The 22,920-nt window shown below is 44.9% G+C and overlaps 3 protein-coding genes across 7 annotated transcripts in view; 2 read left to right on the forward strand and 1 right to left on the reverse strand.

Moving 5' to 3' along the window:
* The window catches only part of LOC143321499 (uncharacterized), a 9,975-nt gene extending 1,869 nt beyond the window's left edge, over window positions 1–8,106 (forward strand). Inside the window, exons 2-4 of one of the 5 annotated variants that reach the window (XM_076731897.1) lie at window positions 2,998–3,426; window positions 3,738–3,935; window positions 5,950–8,106. In XM_076731897.1, the coding sequence (XP_076588012.1) occupies window positions 3,061–3,426; window positions 3,738–3,935; window positions 5,950–6,159 (774 nt within the window). In that variant the 5' untranslated portion in view covers window positions 2,998–3,060 and the 3' untranslated portion in view covers window positions 6,160–8,106. The remainder of the gene's footprint in view (window positions 1–2,997; window positions 3,427–3,737; window positions 3,936–5,949) is intronic. The other 4 variants (XM_076731894.1, XM_076731896.1, XM_076731899.1 and 1 more) reach the window with 4 other exon arrangements.
* A 229-nt stretch (window positions 8,107–8,335) lies between these two features.
* LOC143320912 (transcription termination factor 1-like) lies at window positions 8,336–16,969 on the forward strand. Its single transcript, XM_076730954.1, has 11 exons — window positions 8,336–8,409; window positions 10,704–11,563; window positions 11,900–12,024; window positions 12,216–12,401; window positions 13,989–14,067; window positions 14,204–14,328; window positions 14,475–14,670; window positions 15,171–15,263; window positions 15,577–15,642; window positions 16,193–16,278; window positions 16,384–16,969. Exons 2-11 carry the CDS (start codon window positions 10,863–10,865, stop codon window positions 16,599–16,601), a joined length of 1,875 nt encoding a protein of 624 aa, XP_076587069.1. The 5' UTR covers window positions 8,336–8,409; window positions 10,704–10,862; the 3' UTR covers window positions 16,602–16,969.
* On the reverse strand, window positions 16,923–22,156 carry endog (endonuclease G). Its single transcript, XM_076730955.1, has 6 exons — window positions 21,943–22,156; window positions 18,804–18,997; window positions 18,163–18,304; window positions 17,657–17,766; window positions 17,491–17,572; window positions 16,923–17,419 (listed from the first exon to the last, which is right to left on the reverse strand). Exons 1-6 carry the CDS (start codon window positions 22,102–22,104, stop codon window positions 17,222–17,224), a joined length of 888 nt encoding a protein of 295 aa, XP_076587070.1. The 5' UTR covers window positions 22,105–22,156; the 3' UTR covers window positions 16,923–17,221.
* Window positions 22,157–22,920: the final 764 nt, after the last annotated feature.

The following is a 22,920-nucleotide window of genomic DNA, read 5'->3' on the forward strand; positions in this document are numbered from 1 at the left end:
CTTTTTGCATTCTGTCACCTCCTCCGTGTTGAACAGCTTTCGTTAAATTAGCAATCAGTTTAGCAGAGTTACGTCCATGTCATGGTCATGCTCCACTTCTCGACCGCTTTCTTTTCTTTTGATGTTAGGCATGGTTTACTGTCCTTTGAATTACAATATTATTTAGGCAGGTTTAATCAGCGCTTACGCCTTCATTTGAACTTTTCAGAGTAGATTATCATCTTCAGCCTCAAATCAGAAAAACTCAACTGCTCAACCTGGGATCTTGCTGGAAATTGTAAGTCAGATGTTAACTTCTCTGTCTTGATGTTGAAGCCCAAGAGAAGTACAAGCATGGGGTTACAGTACCTTCAGGGATATTCAGGAGAACGTAGGTAAGGAGGTTTCCATCATAACCACATGTTCTTACAGGGAGGGATGGTAGGATGAGGGTCGAGGTTAAAGAGGAAGGGGAAGGAAGGAGGGAACAAAAGAATGGATGGTGGACTCTGGGTCTTGGATGTCAGGGTGCAATGTTAGATCGGTGTTGGCTGCTGGTTTGGTGATGTGAGGAAACCGGGGAAGGTAGAGACTCAGGGTAGAGACTCACATTGTTACAGATATGCGTGAGGTATGAAGATGAAGACTAATGGCTGAGAATTTTATGATTTGGTTGGGAATTCCCTGCTGGAAAGTGGTAGAGGCAGCACTGATGCAAAATGAGTGACTTGAGTACAGTTTGGTTGAATTCCAGGTCTGAATAAGATTTAGCTGACACAATGGTGAAACCAGAAGTGTGTGGCTACATGGCCCATTTTTGAGATTAATGAAGGATCTTGGGGTGAAGCTTGATTGGCTAGTCTTAAGCTTACGTAGTCATGGATGAGTTTGTATGGACTGAATTTAATAGTTTAATTTAAGAAGTGAATGGGTAGAGGCAGACCAGGCTGGCTGGTCTTGGTGTGTTTGAGGTGAAAGATGAGAGAGTCAGACGAGAGGATGGACATATCGGAGATGGCTGTGTGCCAGGATGGTTGGTAATTGAGAGTAGTGGTGGTGAATTTGGAATGGCATAAGAAGCTGAAGAAAGGGAGTAAGAACATGGTTTCTAGTAGCTTGTCTAAGAATGAAGACTGATAAACTGAGTGCAGGGTAACTATGCAGTGGGTTGGAGGTAAGAGGCAAATGTTTAAGATTACAGTGCAGTTAGGTCTTGCAGAGACCTCTGATAGACATGCTGATGTGGGAGTGGGATAAGGCGTAGCAAGGTGCTCCCATTGATAATTTAATGAGGAAGTTTATACCACTGATATACACCTGTATGGTGGAAGATGTAATCTTAAAATTGAGTGAGTGAATGTGATGAAGCTGGAGAAGGTTAGAATGTCGAGAGTCGGGAAAGGAAGAGGAGTGTTCAGGGGATACGCTGTTAATGATGGCAACTTGCGAAGCCATCTGTAAACTTTCTGGCTCTGGGCTTTGTTGAATGTGGTGACCAAAAACGATGGGACTGGAGTCAGAAGAGGGTCAGAGGCTGGAGCCAATTGCCTGATTTTCTGGAAAGAGAAATGAGAGATTGAGTTTTTGTGGCCTGGGATATGGGATGCACAGGTGATAGATTGGTGTTGGGCTGGAACTAATGTGAGCTACCGCATGACTTACATAATGTCTAGACAGTGTGACCATCCTTAGTTAATTATGCTGATGACGCCGCTGTAGCCGGTGTGGATTGCGATGATCTTGTTGATCATTCATGCCCCCAGAGAATGGCTGCTATGGTGACTAGATACAGTTTGCATATAGTGGAAGAAGGGGAGAGTGTTACAAATTCGCTAGGCAATTCGGCTGAGATCTGTTTTCCATTGTGGTAGCCACCGATGGAAGGAGTGGCATCTGTGAACAGGTGCATGTTTTCTTGCTTGGTGATGTGATTGTTTTAGAAGATGATAGGAATTGGTGCCACAGTTTAACATGCTTTGTTGAGGATGACGTAATTGTGAAGAGTCAACAGAGGAGGTGATGGAGAGGAGGTGTGACACAAATGATTGGCCTTGGGGGATGATGAGAGCAGCATAATTCTCTGAAAATCGACAGAGCTGGCTGGTAATAAAGTATGAGGAGCTGTTGTGGCTGATGAAAATGTAATAGGGAAGGTTGAGGCAAGGGAAGAAGAAAGGATGCTGGGATGAAGGAATGAGTGTGCTCACGTCGATTGTGAAGTTTGGCTGGAACAGGGAAAGGGTGATAGAGTGCAGAAACGAGTTGAGCTTTAAACTTGGCCTGTTGTTTGCGTGTTTGGCGGGGATGGTGTTTCTCAGATGACATAGACGAGGTCTTCCCCTGGAGCTCGTGGCTATGTATGAATTGTCAGGGGTTGTGAGCTGCAATCGTTGGGGGTAGTGGACTTCTGAGCGCAGACAGATTTGCTGGCGTCGTTGGATTGCGGAGAAAGAGACCGTGCAGAAAACGAGTAGGGAAGGGGAAATTAACAAATCAGTAGTGCTTAAATACCTTGGTGTGGAAAAAGGGTGCGTTTGAGGCATGGTCTTGTTCCTGAACCTAGTTAATAAACTTAATTTATAGGGCGGCTGTGGCTCAGGAGGTAGTGCATTCGTTCAGTAGCCAGAAGGTTGGTGGTTTAATCATCAGCTCTTCCAGCATACATGCCAATGTTTTCTTGATGAAAATACAGAGCTACAGAACAAACTGCTACAAGCGTGTGTGTGGCACGGTGACACGGTGGCAACACTGTCGCCTCACAGCAAGAAGGTCCCGGGTTCGATTCTCGCTGCGGGCACCGGGGGTGTGTCCTCCACCATGCCTTCGGTGCCTGCTGCTCGAGTAAAAAAGGGCCTTTCTGTGTGGAGTTTGCATGTTCTCCCCGTGTTCACCTGGTACTGGGACTGTTATTCTACTCTACTATTTACTGCCAGGAATTCAAACCATGTCACCTGAACTTCAACTTTGCCTCCAGGTGTATTTGTGTCTCACTTCTTGCTCCACTCACTTTCTGTCCAGGTTTAGCCCCTCCCACTCATGAGAACAGTGATCTAGCCACGCCCACACCTCCACAGCTCCAACATGGCAGACAAAAAACTTTCAGGTTTATCTCCTCCCTCCCTGTCTTCACCTTCTCACCAGAATGGGGGGATCAGGGGGACTACACCCAAATACTCTCCACCCTCCCAGCACAATGGCAGTCTGGAGGCCGGACTAGGATGCAGTCCTAGCAACACCAGTACTGTTCCTCAGCCTCACTCCGCTCCCATCAGCAAGACCTCAGCTTCCACCACACCCCTCAGGACCCTCAGGACCATGGGAGGTCTTGTGACTCCTGTACCAGGTCCTGGGCTTGAAGGAAGCTCAACCAGGCCCAGGGGTCAGAGTCTCAGCTCTGCTCTGAGCTCCAGGACCAGAACCATGATGTCGAGGAGCAAGGTAACTAATGTAAGTGCTGAATTCATAGTCAAATTGATCCAGAATGTGAACCTGAACAAGTTTAAAGTTTTGAATGTTTGCCACAGTTTGTTCTTATTATTGTTCTCGTACGCAATCAGAACATAAATCATGGTTAATAATAATTTTATTTGTATAGCACTTTTCATACATAGGAAGATGTAGCACAAAGTGCTTTACAGTCAAAGATAAATGAAATAAAGACCCCCCCCCCCACCTCTACCCCACCCACACACAATAACATAATAATATAATACTAATAACATAATAACCCACTGCTGGTCCCTGCTTTGTTGCTGTAGCGTCGGAGCAGTCAGCAGGAGGAGCCAGAGGCATTGTTGGACCTGATCCTGGAGTGTCAGGGTCAGAGACTGGAGGACCAGAGAGCCAGCCTTAGTCTGCTGCCTGACACAGGGCCAGCATCATTTTGTGGGGCCTGCAGCCCCAACCAGCCCACCCTGCCTACTCTGGACTTCTACTACATGCTCATACATTACCAGGTACCAGAATGTCATATGAAAATATTTTGAATTAGCAGCAGAGTTTTTAGGAAGGACATGCAATGATACTAGTGATGTTTGCCTTCACTGTATCAGACAAAACATTCAGCAATTGAAACAACTGTTTTTGTGTCCTTGTTTTCAGCTGTTAGTAGTTCCTCTGCCACTTTTGAGAATCAGTTTTAATCGTCAGGGTACAGGATACAGACAGGAGCAGGGCACACTCAGGAAGAGTACATTCAGGTACAGACAGGAAAAAGACATGAAAAGCAACTGGGTACGGTCCCACCTATGGGTGATGGGAGACAATGACACCCAAAGTGTGTTCCTTATGTCCAATCTACTCCGTAACTTTGTTTTGGTTGCTGTCTGTCAGGTATGTGTCAAGCCTGTCGAGAGGAACAGACAGATGTTATTAAAAGAGAATCTGGTACCCCCACCTTTTTACCTCTCCTGGACAAGTATAAAAATTGTAGATGCTGGTGAGGCTTTGATTAGACTAACTGGCCCATCTGTATTAAACTGTGTCTCAGTTAAAAACATGCAGTCAATATTATTATCTGGAATCAGGTCAGTAATAAGAAATGTCTTCTTTAAAAAATCTGACAAAAGTGCCACATTGAGGCAAAGGTCTCTTAAGGGATGGATGATCAGGCGGTGTATAGAGATCTGAAATTATTCAAATTCATGCCAAAGGTTTGTTTGATGTTATGTCAGGTAGTGATTACAACAGGAATTACTGCGTCAGACTTTGGGGTGTCCCTGTACTTAGACTGAGACTGCAGGGTGAGCTAGTAGTGATAGGGAAGATGGTGGAATACTGTATCTGACTCATAACAAGAGAAACTAAGACAGGGCTTAATGGATGAGACAGTCGACTGGTAAGTGAAGTCTTGCAGGAGTCCAGCATCACTTCATTGTTTAAGGATACATCCTTGTCTGCAGTTGTCTGGGTCAGATTTGCTCCCCTGTTTGTGTAACGGAGTGATTTTGGGTTGTTTCGTGTCCATGGAGAATCTACATTGCCCTCGTGAAAGGTTGATGATATGGGTTACACAAAGGCCATCACAGAAGAACCTACCTGGGATGCTCTGCAGCTTCAGTGGTGTTGAGCTCACCATTTTCTGGACTTTTCCTTCGGTCACATTGGCAAAGTGGAATGAATCTAGTCGTACTCCTAGATCGGAGTAGTACTTTTGAATATAAGCATCCCCATATATCCCTGAACCTGGTGGGAGCTTCAGCACTAATTTACGAGCCACTGAAGCAAAGGATGAGTTGAATTTGTTTGCCAGCTTGTCTTTATCAAAAGTAATATTCCCATTTGTATCCAGACCTATATTACTGGGTCTGTGAGAGGTATTCATTATCTGTCCAAGCACTCCAGCATTACTCTTAATTTCTTAACAGGTGTCATCTTATTTATAACCTGCAGAAATAAACTCTTAAATGTGTCCCAGGGCTCATCGACTCACATTTGCTGCCGAGAACAGGGGCCCAGTCTACCTGGCTGGGCTGTTCCTTAATGGAATTGATACAGTAGTTCTTCAGAGAGTGGATGTGCAAAGTTTTGTGCCAGAGAAGGACTTTTTGTGACGCTTCCTTGTCCAAAAAGTAATGTGATACCATAGTTTCACATGTTCTGGTCGGGTTCCTAATTATTTGTGTCAGATTTAATAAATTACAGAGGTTCACAGGTTGGACAATCTTATTGGATACATCTGTATTAAAGACATGAAACAGAATGCATTCATTAATCTGTAAGCCATTGCAGTACAGGCAGGAACAGAGTCCAGATAAGAATAGGGTGCAGGATATATTCACCAATTGAACTAGATGAAGGTTTAAGGAGGGAACAAAGGACAGGTGTGGTTCAGTGAACGAATTAGGTCCAGTGTGCAGGGAGCAGCAGGATCTGGTGGACAGGTGTGAAAATTCAGGTGATTTCATTGGCATATCTTTCCCTGTCTGCTTTACTCCCCATCTATCTGTCTCACTGTCTGTCTGTCTGTAGTCTGACAGGATGGAGGACCAGAGGTGTTCCCTTCCTGATCTGGATGATGTGGTTAATTCGGTTCCTGAAGGTCAGGAGGATTTCTTCAGTCTGATTCAGAGAGTTCAGTCCAGGAGGATGGACGAGCAGAGAGCCTCACTTCACACACACACAGCTGGATCCTCCCACCACCACCACCACCACCACCACCACCACCATCATCATCACTGATGAAGACCAGAGTCTGAAAGGGATCTTCAGAGCACCACAGGGACAGGGATTTACTGGGCACTACTACTCTTTAAATACCACTGTACTGTGGAAGTTTGGATGTTGTTATCAGGACATTCTAGATGATTTGTGAATGAGTCTGGCTGCAGGATTCAGACTGAGACCAGAATCCAGATGTACTCAAGACCCTGAAGGTCTGACCTGAGACCAGCCGAATGTCAAGCCTCTGTTTCTAATCACTACTGGCCTGGAGTTTGTTTTTAGGGCCCAAGGGCCCAGTGTAATAAATGGTTCCCTGTGGTGTTTGTGGCCACTAATAGAGCTGTACTTCAATGTTTCTATCGAGTGGGGCTCTATTTTGTGTGTATCACATGTAAGAAGATCCTGCTGCCAGTCTCACTTTATCTAGGGCAGTGAAGAAGAAGAAGACTCCCTTTAGATTAATATTCTGTTCAGCAGTTCATCATTACGGCAGCCAACATACTGGGAGTTTCCACAATATTTTGTCTCTTTAAATTTTGTTCTTTGAATCTGAGTTTTGTTGGCATCTTTCATGAGTCCTTCTGCAGGTCTTTGTCCAGGTGACCACCCTCCAATAGGACACCCGATGGTGCACTGCTGTCAATTGTTAGGCTTTGCCTATTACTTTTTTTTACTGGACTCAAAAATGCAGCATGCACAATCTTTCTTTAACAAAAAGCAAACTCGCAATGAGCAGAGAAAAACAAAAAGGAAAACACAAGTGGACGGGTTGAGGCAGAGCAAACACTGAATGTGGCTGGAAAGCGCTGAAAGAAAAAGCACATGTGGCAGTCCAAGAACAAAACATAATCCAGCATAAGAATTCTTTAGCACACACAAGAGAAAGTTTGGTGAAACACAAGGAAAACGCATTGGACATAGGACAAACTGGCAACCAGTACAGCAGAGAGCCGACCTCAAGTACTGTTGGCCTGACGAGCCTGATGCGCAACAGGTGCGCAGGTGATTAGACGGCAGCCAGCAGAGTGTAGGAGACCACGCCCAGCCCCAGACAGACAGGGACAAGACAGACAGACAGGTTAGCAGATCCTAACATCAATGATCTAATATCCCCTTAACCTCCTTCAGCTTTGCTTCAGAAAGATGTTTTTTCATCTAACTTCATGTGAAACATTTCTCTCTTTACTTCTGGTCTGATGACACATTATTAACATCTGTATTATTAATATTTATTATAGCTGTTGAAGCCTGTTGGTGTGAAATTCTTCTTTTTACTGTTTGCTAACATTTTTCAGTCAAACTTTCGCCCAAACAGAACAGAACAGAGTTAGAGTATCTGGGACTTTTTGAGGCTGTAGATTATATTAATGATGAAATCTCAGTGATGTTAACCTCCTCATGAACAGATGATGTTTATTAGGCTCAAAAAGACATTTAGAACAAGTTCTTTGCAGTTAAAAGTGTTTGATGAATCTGACTGTTAGAACAGTTTTTGGAAGAAAAGTTCTTGAATGAGATCTGATGATTTTGAACAGACAGGACAGAGGAGCAGAACTCTTTTATTTCTTCACAGAAGAACAAAAGTGTTTTTCTACAGAAACCTTCAAACTCAGAAGCAGTTAAATCTCTTATGAACACAAACTGAACTTTGACTGAATAAAAATCTGCATTTTTTGTGCTTATGAATCAAATCCAAAATAAGAAAACAGTTTGAAATGATGTTTGTACTACTAACAGCTCAATGTGCGTCAAGTCAGAATAGTAAAAGTACTCATCATCATATCAGGATAGCAGTATTTGTATCTGATGAAAACATTTCTGTCCACTGCGTTCTGAAAATCTTCTTTTGACCATCACCACTTATTTACTGTATATTTAAATCATCTTGTTTCAATACATGATGTTTTATTTCACGTTTTAGAAGAAAATCAAACTCAAAGGACTCAATAAAAAAACATGAAAGGATGCACGAAGCTTTCCATTTGTTCTGTTGGCTATTAAAAATAAAATGTAAAGGAATCGTTATTATTATTATAAATTTGAACTGCGAAGACGATGGAGAGAAAAGGTGAATGATTGGTTATTAATTTTGCTCCTGGATCACAGGAGAAGTCATAAAGGTGGAGATGAACAACACCCGCCCAGTAGGTGGCGTAAGACAACACACAGGAACGCCGACCGCCATAACGTTAACAGAAGAAGAAGAAGAAGAAGAAGAAGAAGAAGAAGAAGACGCAGCAGCGTCCCCATGTCCCGCGTGCGGAGACGGTGAGTTCAGACTGTTTGAATCCGGTTTAATGTTTTTAGACCCGGACCACACTCAGACCTGGATCAGCTCGCCGATGAGATCAGATCTCATGTCAGGTTCTGGTCTGGACTCGCTGGTCCGGGTTAGTTTGAGTTCAGGTTTTGGACTGTAAACAACACGGAGACGCGCAGGCGCGCCGCTGTATTAAACCAGTTTCGGATTCGAGTCGTTGTGTTCGTACTGAACACGAACACGTAGGAAGTGGACTGAAGGTGTGACAGAAAGTGGTCTAAAGAAGTCCTGCAGAGCTCTCCAGATGTAAGAAAGCAGGTTTGGTGAGAACAGACTTGAACAAACGAAACCAAATGATCGTTTCCTGATCATCAATCATATTTTCTGTTAGAGGAATCACGTGATGTGTTTCCAGTTCTTCTACATGTTTCTGTTATCACGAAGACAAACACGTGTCGAGTCTCTGAGAGACTTCAGGTCCCTGAATATTAATTTGTGTCTTTTAAAGTAGCCTGGAAGTGATTTTCAGTCAATATGTGTCAGTTTATGAGAAACCTGGGGATCGTTGCATGCTTTCATGTTGAAGTTCTATTTGATTTTGTCCTCCATCTAGTCTGATCAAGAGCAACAATCTTAGTCTGCAGCAAAGACATGACAAAATGTGGACTCGTCTGTCCGCGCCACAGCTGGTCTGTCCTCCGTCCTCAGGTGTGGGGGTGGACACAATAACAGGAACAATGGAACTTGTTTGAAGTGGTTTCAGACCTTCAGGGTTGGGTCTTGGCTTTCAGTGTGAGGGACATGATTTGACTTATGTCTCTCAGCCACCAGGAATCTGCTGAAACGTCTGTCTTGTGGACTGAGACGAGTGCAGCAGTTACCTTTTTAGGACGTTGGTCTGCTGATTAAAATCTAAAGACAGAGACTGGAGGAAAAAGGACCATTCAGATCCAGTTCTTCTTTCACTGTCAGATCGAGGTCTGTTGTGGAGCTCAGGACTGATGCCGTCTGAAGTTTGATGAGCCATTAACCTGAATGTGATCCACAGTCTGAGTGTGAACAGTTGGATCTGCTTTAACTGGTGGCTGAAGTTTTGGATGAGACGTGTGCGTCCGTCTCTTCCTTTGAAGGCGACGCTGTCTGCCAGGAGCTAACCCCGTGGTTGTATGTAGGAGGATCTGGATGCTGTAGGTTACTTTGGACCCTGTAGAGCAGATATGTGAAACTCAAGCCCAAGGGCTGGCCCGCGCGATAGAATTATCTTTGGCATGCATGATAATATCTAATTATTATTAGAGCTGGCCGGCCGGTATATTGCACGCACCACTAGTACTACAAGTCCCACAATGCACTGCCAGTGCGTTGGCACGTCAATCAAAGGCCCTTGAGCACGAGTCCCTGCCCCACTCGTTCATCAGCAGCCTGATGGAGCTCGTTACCTGTGGTCAACTTTCAGCTACCTTCTCCCCAAAGAATGTCTAAACGGACGGTGGACTTTTGAAAATGGGTTTTCAAGGCAGGTGGGAGGCAGAGTGTGTGTTCGCGGATATGAAGGACAAAGCTGTTTGTCTTTTGTGCGGAGACAGTGTGGCTGTCATGAAAGAATAGAATGTAAGAAGACACGATGAAACGAAACACTGTGACGGGTAAATTAGTCTGGAAAGGCTGCATAAAGAGCCAGAAGAAAAGAATGCAACTGATTTTTCATTTTTTCAATGATTAATGTTGTTTTATAGGAAGTAACTTATAGGCTGTGTTAGTTCCAGGTTCAGTATGTGCAATAAGGCCATTTCAATCCGTTTTCAATAACCAGTCCGGCCCTCGACTTGGAACATTTTTTTTTTAATTTGGCCCACCGTGTATTTGAGTTTGACACCCCTGCCTTAGAGGTTCACTTCAGTTCACTTCAGTTCACTTCAGCACTGACGCTGTCATACTCAGCAGATTCATGGTGGGCGTGTCCCTCTCAGTTTTTATAGTTTATATTCTGAACAGGTATTTTGCTGGCAGCAGGAATGCACCTTCAAAGGTGCTGGTGGTCGTCTCGTTTGTTAGCTCTGGAGAATAAATTTCATATCAGGTTTGACAAAAAACTGCCAGCTTCAGGTTGGAAAGTAAATTACTGAGAAATTAAGTCCAAAATGTGCCAAAACACTGAACTGAAAGAACTTCAGCCTGCTTGCTAAATGTCAGTTTGTTATCAACAACGTACCAAAACTGATTTTTGTCTTTATGGATCGATTCGTCAATGACAAGGATCTGGTTTCTCTTATGAATAGACTTTTTTCTCTCACCTCTACAGACTCGATTCATCCGCCTCCTAAACACCCCAACCCTGAACCCTCAGTGATCCAGATTATATGACTGGTTAGGCTGAGGTTGGTTTCCTCTCAGCATCAATCTGACCTGCAGCATCGAGTCTGCACCTCCTCCCGCATCACCTCCTGCTGCTCGTCCTGTCATGAAACCCCCTGCAGACCCTCACTCTCTCTCCTGTCAGATGAAAAGGAGGAGATCAGGCAGTCTGGAGGAATGTCCGACACCTGTCGACATCAACACACCTGAGAGAGTAGAGAAGAAGAAGAAGAAAAACAAGAGGGAGGAAGAAGAGCCCAGTCTTCCTCCTCCTGCTGCTGATGGAGATATATGCAGCCAGAAGGAGAGGAAGAAGAAGAAGAGGAGAAAGGAGGAGACAGAGTTGTCAGAGGGCACCATAGAAACCAATGAGACTGAAAAGAGGAAGATGAAGAAGAAGAAGAAGAAAGACAAGAATGACCTGAATGAGGAGAGTGTCGTCACCATGACAACAGACAACCACACCAGATGTACAAGCCCCTCCTTGGTTACCTTGGAAACCAACAGCACCAAGTTGAAGGAGGAGGAGGAGGTGAAGGAGGAGAAAAAGAAGAAGGAGAAACAACAGGAGGTGAGCATCGCTACGGTAACAGACCTCAACAACAGTGAAACAGGCCTGTTGGTTTCCAACACCAGGACAGAGAAAAAGAAAAACAAAAGGAAGAAAGACAGGAGCGTGGTGGAGGTGATGTCACAGGAAGGAGAGACTGTGGAAGAAGAGAAGAAGAAGAGGAGAATAGAGGAGAGGAGGAGAGAGGCCACCAGAGAGAGGAGCAAGACAAGAAGAACAGCTGCAGAGGAAGAAGAGTGAGTTCTTATTTTACTATTTAATTCAGGAAATATTGTTGTTATCACCGACATGTTGGAGGGAGCAGTGAATCAAATGCAGAGAGAAAAACGGAAAAGTGTTTTAAATAAAATCGTAATGTGTTGAGCTGAAGATGCCTGTGAACGCATCGTGTTCTCATTCTAAAATCGTAATGTTAACAGAGAACATTGGAACATGATGAGATAATGTCGTGATGTTGTAAGACAAACATGTTCACGTTAATGTCACAGTTGTCATTTTAAAAGGATAAAGTCTCAACAATTTCCACAACCAATCAGAGCACAGTATTTTCGGTGTATTTCCTGGGATGTCAGGTTGGACTCAGCGTTGTTGGAGGAGCTTCAGGAGTTTGTTCCAGATGTCAAGAAGAAATCAGTCGATGAGATCAATAAACTGCTGAGATATGACCTGCAGCGCTTCAAGTACTTCAAACAGCAAGGTACTAACACTGCAGACCAGAAGGTAATACTGTCACCAACAAGGTACTGACACTGCAGACAAGACGGTAATACTGTAAATAACAAGGTACTAACACTGCAAACAAGAAGGTAATACTGTAAACAAGGTACTAACACTGCAGACACTGCAAACAGCAAGGTCCTGCAAAGACAGCTGTCCTTTGTCCTCCAGGGGTGTCTCTGCGCCGGGGGCGGTGCACTCAGGAGGAGAATCGGCTAATCAGAAAGAATGTTGCCGACTTCCTGGCTCTGACAGGCATCAGCTCGGCCAATCACCTCCTGTTTCCTCAGAGGTTCAAAGCGCAGGAGGCGGAGATCAAGAGGCTGAGAGCACGACATCACTTCCTGGAGAGTATCGGTATGTAAACACACACATCGTCATCATCATCATCACCACCATCTTCATCTGTGATGACTCAGGATCAGGTATGATGGTCCTCCTCAACCGCCTGTCTGTCTCTCGTTCATTGGCATCAAAGATTCAAAAAACTAGTTATCAAACAAAGTATCAAAGTATGGCTCGAGGAGGACTGAATCAAAGCCACCTGGACTGTGGACTCACCTGAGTCCAGGTGTGAATGGTTGTTGAATCTCCTGTGAAGGGATGATAACAGTGTTGTGGGTGGAGGATCAGTGGTGTCGTAGACCTCCTCCTTCAGCCCTCTTTGAAACCATCAATCCTCTCTGTCCACAACCTGTCCTCCAGTGTCCCTTCTCTTTTAGTCTTAAGTAAACTTCACCTGAGGAGACGGGCCTCCTGTGTCGAGCCATGCGTTCAACAAATAGTTTAAATGCTAATTTATATTTGAATAGTAAGACAAATCCAGATGTGATTATGAAAATGAATATTCAAGGGTGGGAAAGAAGCAGCACTGAATGCGGACAGACTTCCTGTTTTCATATAATGTTCTGTTTTCTGATGATTAAATTACTGTTTTTGTGAATGGAGTCTGGTGGCTTTGATGAGAGAGAGGTCTGTCTTTGTAGGATCTTTTCCATCGTGTTGTAAGATACTTAAATCAATCAGAGGTGTTGGTGGTAAAAACAAACCTTTGCAGAGGACGAACGTGGACGGTTTGGAGGAGTTACAGCTGAAGCCTGGTAACCTCTGGTAGCTGAAGAGCAGGTGTTTGATTCTGATGCAGTTGTAGATGATGCTGCCGATGGCACAGAGGCCTTTTTCCCACCAGCAGCAGTTTTCAGTCTGCTGAAGTCTCTTTAAAACTCTTCCAGTTTCGGTGGAGACCCTTGAACAATCACGGTGCCTGAGTTGAAGAGACTGATGTTGACTTTTGGTGCAGCTGCTGGATGGATTTGTCTGCAGTCATTTTAAGGTCATGATACTGTTCATGTAGAGAGGAATGCCAACAGGTCTGTTAGCGGTGCTTAGCCATCTTGCCTTTGCAAGTCTGCACTGAGGATCTCTGAGCAGCTTGCTTTGGTCATGTCCTCTGAGCAGTGGATCAATGGACCATCTGGACTCCTTCTATCTGGTTTCAGTTGTTCTGGATCCATTTTTCCAACTGAGAAAAATTATTGCTGAGTTCTCTGTTCTCTATGTATGCAGAGTCAAACTATTCAGCCATGTTTTTTACAGTGATGTTTAAGAAGTTCAGCGTTTCTTTGGATAAAAATGTTCTGTAGTTAATGTTTATTCTCGTTTCTTTCCTTTTCTTACCGTTGTTGTCACATTTGTCTTCCTTTTAGTTTGGTCCTGAAGTCTGAGATTCTGTGGCAATTGGTGTTGTTACCAAATAGTTAAATGAACTGTTGAGTTCACCAGTTTTAGCTTACTGGTTTCTCAGATGGCCTTAATATAATTTGGGAACAAGATGTTTCAAGTTTCCTTTAATATAAAAAGCTGCCACTAAACTTCATCTAAAAGCTCTCTGTCTGTCTGTCTGTCTGTCTGTATGCCTGTCTGTCTCTGTCTCTGTCTCTCCAGCTGAGGGGATACCTCGGACATGTCAACAGGTTTACACCAGAGCCAAGAAGATTTTTGACGAGAGTAACTACATGGGAAGGTCAGAGGTCAAAGCTAGCTTCTGCCTGAACCCCCAGTATATTTATGTTCTAGCTACAAAACCTCCTGTATGTCTACGTTCTGGTGGTGGGTATTCTGTGTATGTTTATGTTATGCCTGTGGATGTGATATGTCAGGTTCTCAGATGAGGAGGTGCATTCTCTGATGAAGTTACAGAACCTCCATGGTAACGACTGGAGGATGATCTCAGAGAAAATGGGCCGCAGCATCTACGCTTTACAGAAACGCTTCGCCAACATTGGTAAACACTGACACCTGAGGTTCTCTAAGGTTCTATTAAAAATGAACAGCTCAAAACTTGCAAATTAGAACATGAGAACACCTCATACAAGTTTAATGTGTTTGTGTGCATGCATGCGTGCGTGTTCATATTATGTGTCCGTACAGCTGCAGGTCGTGGTTCGTGGAGTCCCGACGAGGAGTCCAGGTTGAGGCAGGCTCTGAAGGCTCATCTGGAGGTTCTGGCCCAGCATAGTCCTGCAGGTTCTGGTCTGAGCAGAGACCAGCTGTGTAACAATCTGCCCTGGAAGGAGATCAGTCAGCAGGTCGGGACCAGATCGTGGACCCAGTGTCGACTCAAGTGGTCAGTGCATCTGCTGGGTCTCTACTGGGAAAGATGCATAGAGTGACTCAGTACTATAGTACTATATCACAACTCTAACATTAGCAGCATGCTAACAAACGTAAGCCAATGAACAGAACAGCTGTCAGCATGTGAACAGGTGAGTGTGCAGGTAGACCTGTGATGTCAAACGTAGAGACTGGACTCTACGTTTGATCGATTTCACCGACCACCATCAATAAGAACGTCTTCTTATCCACCAGTCACACCTTTTAAAAGTATGAATCACACCTAGTGATGGGGTTGACCACACCTCCTCACTGAGGTCAAAGTTCATTCTCTTCTTTGCTCGGAGTTTTCCTCAGTCACTCCTGAGCTGCGCCTCCTCTTTGGAGGAGTTCAGGCTGTTAAGAGCTCTGAGACAACTCTCAGGATGTTTCTGAATACAGCCACAGGTGTTGGTTTTTGCAGGTGTGCAGGTGTCCAGGTGTCTCCAGTGAATGATGTTGGATGTGTTCCAGGTTCACCATGCTGAAACTGAAACTGTCTTCACGTGGCAGCACCTTCAACAGAAGAGCTGAAGGACTTCAGGCTAAAATCCACCTCATCAACACGTAAGCTCACATGACACGCCTGAACCAGGACACACCTGTGTGTGTTTACATGGTTCCTTCAAAAATAAAACTTGCTGGTGACCTTGTTTTGTCCTGAATACAGGATGTGTATGGACAGTGTAGTTTAGATCAAATGATCCGTCTTTTTTTGAATGAAGGTGTTTTTGAAGTTTACTTTTAACCTTTTCAGAGTTTCTCTTTTCCCTCCATAACATCTTACATGACTACTCAGACTGTTTTCCCAGTTAGTCGTGGAGGAGCTTTACTGGTGTGACTGGACTCCATAAACGAGATGTTAATCGCTGTGTTGCAGGTTGTACAACATGCACGTGGAGGACGCGGCAGACATCGACTGGGACGAGGTGGCTCAGATCATTGGGTGAGGTCAAACTTCCTGTTAGAGGGTTCAGTCAGCTGATCCAGACTAAGATCAGACACTCAGGTGGTGACCTTTGACCTGCTGCAGAAAATTTCAAACTGAATCCGTCCGCGAGCCGAAGCTTTGATTAGAGAAACAGAAACGATGAGAACAAAGTTCATCCATGACGCAGAGTTCATGTTTGGCCAGCGAGTGACGTCGAGTCAGACCATCTGACAAATCAAGTAACTCCTCCTCCTGCAGAGGTTCCTCGCCTCCATCTGCATACTGTGTGTGTGTGCACATGCGTGCGTGTGGTATAGCTGGGTGGTACCGACGGCGTCATTGCATCTGGACACATTTTGACCGTTGTACCGCCGGCCCTCACCTGTCCGTACCTTCGGGGCTGATGACATCACAGACCCTGTAGCCTATCCGGGGCGAGTCGCTGTCTCATGTTTGGCAGCTCACACAAAGTTTTCGTCATGGCGGACAGTTTTTGTGCATCTTCTCTGTGTTAATGTAGTACTCTGAACTGCAGTACTAACAGTAGTACTGTGTTGTGTTTCAGTAAAGTGACTCCTGTGTGTGTTCAGAAGACTTTCTACAGACTGAAAGTCTCCAGAGTTCCCAACTGGACCAGTTTATCCTACGGAGGTCAGTACTGGAATATTGCATCATATGGAAATACTGTATAAAATACTTTCTTCACCATACTTAACCCCCCCCCCCCAGGTCTAACTTCCTCTTCCTATTTCTCAGAGATCATCGACTTCCTGCAGCTGAGAGTCATCCCTCTGCTGGAGGAGAAACTGCAGCGCTGCCGCAGAGAGGAGGCCCAGCAGGAGGTGCAGGAGGAGGAGAACAGCTACCTACTGTCTGACATCTTCACTTCACAGGAGGAGGACTACATGGAGGTGGACAACAGTCAGCTGACCTCCAGCCAATTGGGACACAGATGGGTGGAGAGACAAAAATGAACAGCAGGCCCTGCCCCCATTTCTGTGATTGGCTGGCAGCTGACAGCGGACGACCTCCTGTCAACTGTCGACCTCTCTGTTAAATCAGATGACAGGAAGTGGATGAATGTTGTGGCTTTTATTTTGAAGGTCTGGATGAATGGATTATGAGGGTTTCTTGGTGTTTTAAAGTTTCTTTTGAACACATTTGTCCTTGTGTTGTCTGTCCGAGCTGAGGTGACCCTGATCTGTGATCAGTGATGTTATTGATCAGAACTGAATTTCAGCTGTCATGAAGGTTTCAGGTGTTTGATTTGAAGGAAAATGTCGAGAGATGTTAAATCGTTCTGTAGTGTTTAATTATTATTCTAAACAGACATTCAAATGTTTCAGAGTTTTTACAGAACATCACAAAAGCCCAAATTTGTCTGAAGAGCTGCAATGAGGTGAATTCATGGATAAATGGAACTTGATGGATGGATTATTTGTTTGGGGTGAATTTTCCAGTAATTTGTCCAAAATCTGGTTGAACTTAAAGATTGACGGAGTAAAAATATACATGATGCTCTTTACGTGGCGGACGCCGACTGCAGAGACAGTCTGTCGTCCCTTCAGCAGCAATGCATTGTGGGCAGCGTGGCTCATCTGTCAGTGATGGCCTGCAGGCCGGTGGTCCTCTTCATGATGTTTGGGACAAACAGGAGTCCTGATGCTCTCTCAATGGTTTCTATGGGAACCAGGAAACGCTCAAGAGGAACCTTCTCATCTATTGGTTCATTTGGTAAAACGTACGACCGAAGCTCCACCCCCCTGCCGTCTGCCTGCTCCAGGATCAGCACCTGAGGACACAGGGACAGGTGAACTCATCAGCTGTTGGTCTTCATTATCATCGGCACACAGGTGGACTCACCTTGAAGAAGTGTGTTGGCACGGCAACATGGTTTCGTCCTAAAACCTGATATCGAACGTAGAGTTTGCCATCAGCCTCCTGCCTGAAACACACACACCCGACGATCATCCTGTAGCTCCTCCCACATAATACTCAAACACCACAGAAGAAGAAGCAGAGGGGTTACCTGGGCAGGTAGAGCGGTCCAGTGCAGACGTAGACGTTCAGGTAACGTTTGGTCAGAGAGCGACACAGCTTCTCCAGGTTGTTCCAGGTCTTCTGGTTCAGGTGAGGGTCCTCAACACAAACACAGAACAGAGTGTGTCTACGTTGGTTTTTTCAGACTGTTCAGGTGTTCTGGCTCAGGTTTTGGGATGTTCCATATGAGAGACGTTGAATGTGACCTCAGGTTCAGATGTGGTTCAAATGTAACCGATCGTATCAACTGGATCAATAGAATTCAGATCATAATATAGAATCATCAGGGTCGTCATGATCCCCCCAGCTTGGAAGGGCACGATGTGTCTGATCATGTCTATCCTCAGACTTTATCGGTAACATTTACCTGTAAAATGTCAGTTCTTGGCTCACACCTGTCCTGTAACCTGACACCTTCTGTTATTACCTCACCTGCTGTCAGGCAGCCTTACACAGATGAACAAACTCAATCTACCTGTGTTTGTATTTGTTTACCTGTGGTGCTATGTTGCTCAAGTAGAAAGTGTCCTCCATAGCTTTCTGACTCCACTTGTGATTGGCTGCAGCAGCCAGGTGACCTCTGTCAAAGCCACTGCCTCTGTAGTCAGCGTTGGTTGCTCTGTGAAACATGTGCACGCTGCAGGGGCAAAATAAATAAAGTTAAACATGAAGATTTAAAAAGCGGTAAAAACAACACTTTCAAACACCTGAAGCGTTTGGGCAGCTGCTCCAAACGCTCCCGTGAAGAGCTGAGGAAGATGAAGATGGACGGATCTCCGAAAGTCAGGAAGTTATTGTGTATTAAGTTTGAACAGAAGCAAAGGAGCACCATAAGTTTGGGCACCAAGAGATTTGAACTCTCATCACTTTTACTTTTGTCTTTTACATTTAAATCTCTGCCTTCATGACATCCAGTGAAAATAACTGCAGAGTTACATGTTCTCAGGTGTCCATCCTCTCTCTCCTCATTTCACTGAGGTCTGTTTTATAAAATTACTGTTTTGGTGAATGGAGTATGGTTGCTTTGGCGAGAGCCATATAAGAGCTGAGGGTCTATCTCTATGGATCTTTTCCATTTGGTTGTTTTTTAATGTGTAGGTGTGTACATTTTTAATTCCTGCTGATTTCTGTCTCACCTATCATCCTCCTTGAAGTCGCAGTACTTCCTGTCTGACGGGCCGCTCAGGGAGGCGACGTTTAGTCTCTCTATTACCCAGGATGCAGTGCGGGTGCGGGGGTCGTACGAGCTGACGTAGGACTCTCTGGTCTTGATGTTGGCCAGTGAGGGGAAGCCATACTTCATCACCATCGCTGATCCACCTGCATTCACCTGGTCAAAAAGTAAAATGTAAACGTATGTTGATAACACTCTCATCTCTCTCTCCACCGCCTACCCTACAACCACCTGGTGGAGGCCAATGACCTTTGGTCACAAATCATGACCTGGCAGTAACCAGCAGGGCTCCATCCACAGATGTTAATGGTTGAGAGGGTGTAGACCAGGTCAGCAGATCAAAGACGTTTAGGGGCAAGACCAGTAAAGGCTTGAAAGTAAACAATACATTTTTAAAATCTTTGTTCTTTGCTCCAGTAACAAGTCAAACAGCAGCATTTTTGTACCAGCTGTGGATGGTGGAGGGAGTCCTGGCTGATCCCTGAGGACAGTGTGCTGCAGCAATCAAGCTGAGAATACATAAAAGCACAGACAACTTTTTGTAGATCAGCAATCTATAAAGATGACCTAATTTTAGAGATTCATTTGAGCTGGAAGAAATGTGACTGAACAACACTTTGACTTGATCACCAAAACAGAGTTTAGCATCACATATGAGCTAATTTGATTTGAGAGACCATGAAGATTAGCACCAAAGGAGCTGATGGAATTTGGGGAACTGAACTGAATGACTTCAGACTTGTTATCAATAATTTTGGGACGTCCAGAATTTGACATCAGAGAGGCGGGTTGTGATATTAGCTGGGCTGCTAGGATCTGTGGGTATAACTGAGTTTCATCTGCATAGAAATGGTAACACACACTATGATTTTGAATAACCTAGCCAAGAGGTAGCATGCATATAGAAAGCAGAAGGGGGCCAAGAACTGAACCTTGAGGGACACCACAATTCAGCTGAATTCAGCTCATGTGGCCTCCAGAAGACCTCTAGAGCATCTGAACATATCCTCTTTCAGGATCCTACGGCAGGAAGAGGAGGTCACAGATTTGGCTTCACTCAGGAACTGGGAACCACCGAAGCGCTGCTAGCCACCAGAGGAGGAGAGGAGAGTGTAAGGGCTGAGCTGAGAGGTGTTCAATCATGTGGGGGCAACAGCGTGGCTCAGAGAGGCATTGAAGACATCTCCAAGGACATGTTTGAGCTTCTCTGCATATTCTTTAAACACACCAGCAGGTACGTTGTCGGGCCAGCAGCCTTGATGACGTTCTTGGAGAGTGACCCCTTCAGGCAGACAGGAGACAGATAATTCTGACTCCACCTGCAGGTGGATTACAGACTTCCTGTCTGACAGGAAACAGTGCGTGAAGATGGGGAAACACTTCTCCGACGCTAAGACCATCAGCACCGGATCCCCCCAGGGCTGTGTTCTTTCTCCTCTGCTCTTCTCCCTGTACACGAACAGCTGCACCTCCAGTCACCAGTCTGTCAAGCTCCTGAAGTTTGCAGACGACACCACCCTCATCGGACTCATCTCTGATGGCGACGAGTCCGCCTACAGGTGGGAGGTTGACCATCTGGTGACCTGGTGCAATCAGAACAACCTGGAGCTCAATGCTCTAAAGACAGTAGAGATGGTTGTGGACAACAGGAAGAACTCAGACTCACCTGCCCCCATCACCCTCTGTGACTCCACTATTGACACTGTGGAGTCTTTCCGCTTCCTGGGAACTATCATCTCCCAGGACGTCAAGTGGGAGCCGAACATCAGCTCCCTCATCAGGAAAGCACAGCAGAGGATGTTCTTCCTACGGCAGCTGAAGAAATTCAGCCTGCCAAAGACAACGATGGTGCACTTCTACACAGCCATCATTGAGTCCATCCTCACCTCCTCCATCACTGTCTGGTACGCTGCTGCCACCGCCAAGGACAAGGGCAGACTGCAGCGTGTCATTCGGTCTGCAGAGAAGGTGATTGGCTGCAATCTCCCATCTCTTCAGGACCTGTACGTCTCCAGGACCCTGAGGCGTGCAGAAAAGATTGTGGCTGATCCCTCTCACCCCGGACACAAACTCTTTGAGCCACTCCCCTCTGGCAGGAGGCTGCGGTCCATCAGGACCAAAACCTCACGCCACAAGAACAGTTTTTTCCCGTCTGCTGTCAGCCTGATCAACAAGGCCCAGAACCCCCCCGACACTCTTCACATTCCACCTCGGACTCATTCTGTCACATTGATATAAATATAACTCTATGTGTTACATTAACGCTCAACTTGGACTTCTTTCTGAAAAAACAGATGTGTTTCCGGAAAATAGCAAACAACAAAAAACAGACTTGTGTGTATATATTTAAATTGTTTTATTTCATGCTCTTATTTTAGTAGATGTGTCATGCACCAATTTCATCAGAAAAAATTCCTCGTATGTGTAAAAGCGTACTTGGCAATAAAGCTTTTTCTGATTTCTGATTTCTGATTCAGCAGAGATGCGGCTGCCACATTTTTCAGATTTTGTGGTCAGGGTTAGCGTTGATTTTTTCCTTCTTGGTTGTCCTGTGTGCTTCTTCTTCTTTTTTGTTTTTTTAATCTTACTGTATATCTTCAACCTACTTTGTCTATTTTGTGCTCCAGAACACAGAGGCAAAGTCCACGCACGTGAAAACCGACTTTGCAGTAACCTCGATTCTGATTCTGGTCCAGTTCTGCCCAGAATCGATTGCCAGCAAACACAACACAAAGCATGCTGGGTAGCTTTCTGCCTGACTTATACAGAATGTGTTTGAAGAGATTCAACAGAGCTTCCATTTAGTTACTGTCTCCACCCAGTGGTTTGAACGGAAGTTATATTATTTTTTTTATGTAACTTAAAAACCCAAACAAAGACTATTTCCGTTCTGTCGGTGTGTCGCAAAACGCACGTGCGCTCCCATCACTTTTAGGGACATGCCATAGACTTACATTCATTTCCTGCAGACTTACCAAACCCTGACCTTTACCTTTACCCCAATCTTCACCCTAAAATTTACTGATGAAGAAGGAGAGTACACACAATGTGAGTAATACATGCACACAAACACGCACGCGCGCACGCACACGCCGTCTCACCGTTGCCTCGGAGGCCTGGACTGTCGGTACCACCGGGACTCGGCTCAGCAAACCGGGTCTCTCGTCCTCCTCCCCGCCTCTGACACTAAGCAAGCTGCTCACTGAAGCTCCGATTCCGGCTCCGACGACCAAGGTCGCCCCGGTCCGACACAACCGTTTCATGCCGCCAGTAGATCAGCCGGTCATGACGCACAGTGATGACGTTTCTGGCTTTATGTAAAAAGCGTCCTTCAACGACGCTGAACACAAGCAAACTCTTTATAAATTACATTATTATTATTATTATTTTCGACAATATTAATTGTCTGGATTTTCTGTGAACTAACACAACCTGAAATATCATATTTACAAAAACAACACGTTCTTCTCTTTTTAAAAAACTTTATTGAAACTAATTAAATTCATTGACAGTCTCCATCAATGTTCATAACAGTCCGGTGTTACAGTGAGAAGATCATTTAATCCAATCAAAACTATGAATCATTGTACAAGTAATAATAATGTAACGGTAATACAAGTAGTAGTAGTAGTAGTAGTAGTAGTAAATTAAAGTAAAAAAAAGGATGATGTGTTATCAATACAGTGAATTATTAATTAATTAATTAATTAATTAATTAATTAATCTCAAGATCAAGATCAATATTCCTTTATTTGTCCCGCGAGGGGAAATTTCAGAATCTCAACAGCAAACTGGACTGGACAAATAACACAGATGTCCTGTACAGGATGGGCCAAAGTCATCTGCACCTGCTCAGAAGACTGAGGTCCTCTGGAATGTGGAGGACACATTTTATGACTCTGTGGTGGCATCTGCAGTTTTCTATGCAGTGGTCTGCTGGGGCTGTAGAAGCTCTGAGAGAGACAGACTTAACAAACTGGTCAGGAGAGCCAGCTCTGTCCTGAACTGCCCTCTGGACATCATGGATGAGGTGGGTGAGAGGAGGACGTTAGCCAGCCTGACATCGATCATGGACAACC

This window comes from Chaetodon auriga, chromosome 5, assembly GCF_051107435.1.
Source record: "Chaetodon auriga isolate fChaAug3 chromosome 5, fChaAug3.hap1, whole genome shotgun sequence".
Classification (NCBI taxonomy): domain Eukaryota; kingdom Metazoa; phylum Chordata; class Actinopteri; order Chaetodontiformes; family Chaetodontidae; genus Chaetodon; species Chaetodon auriga.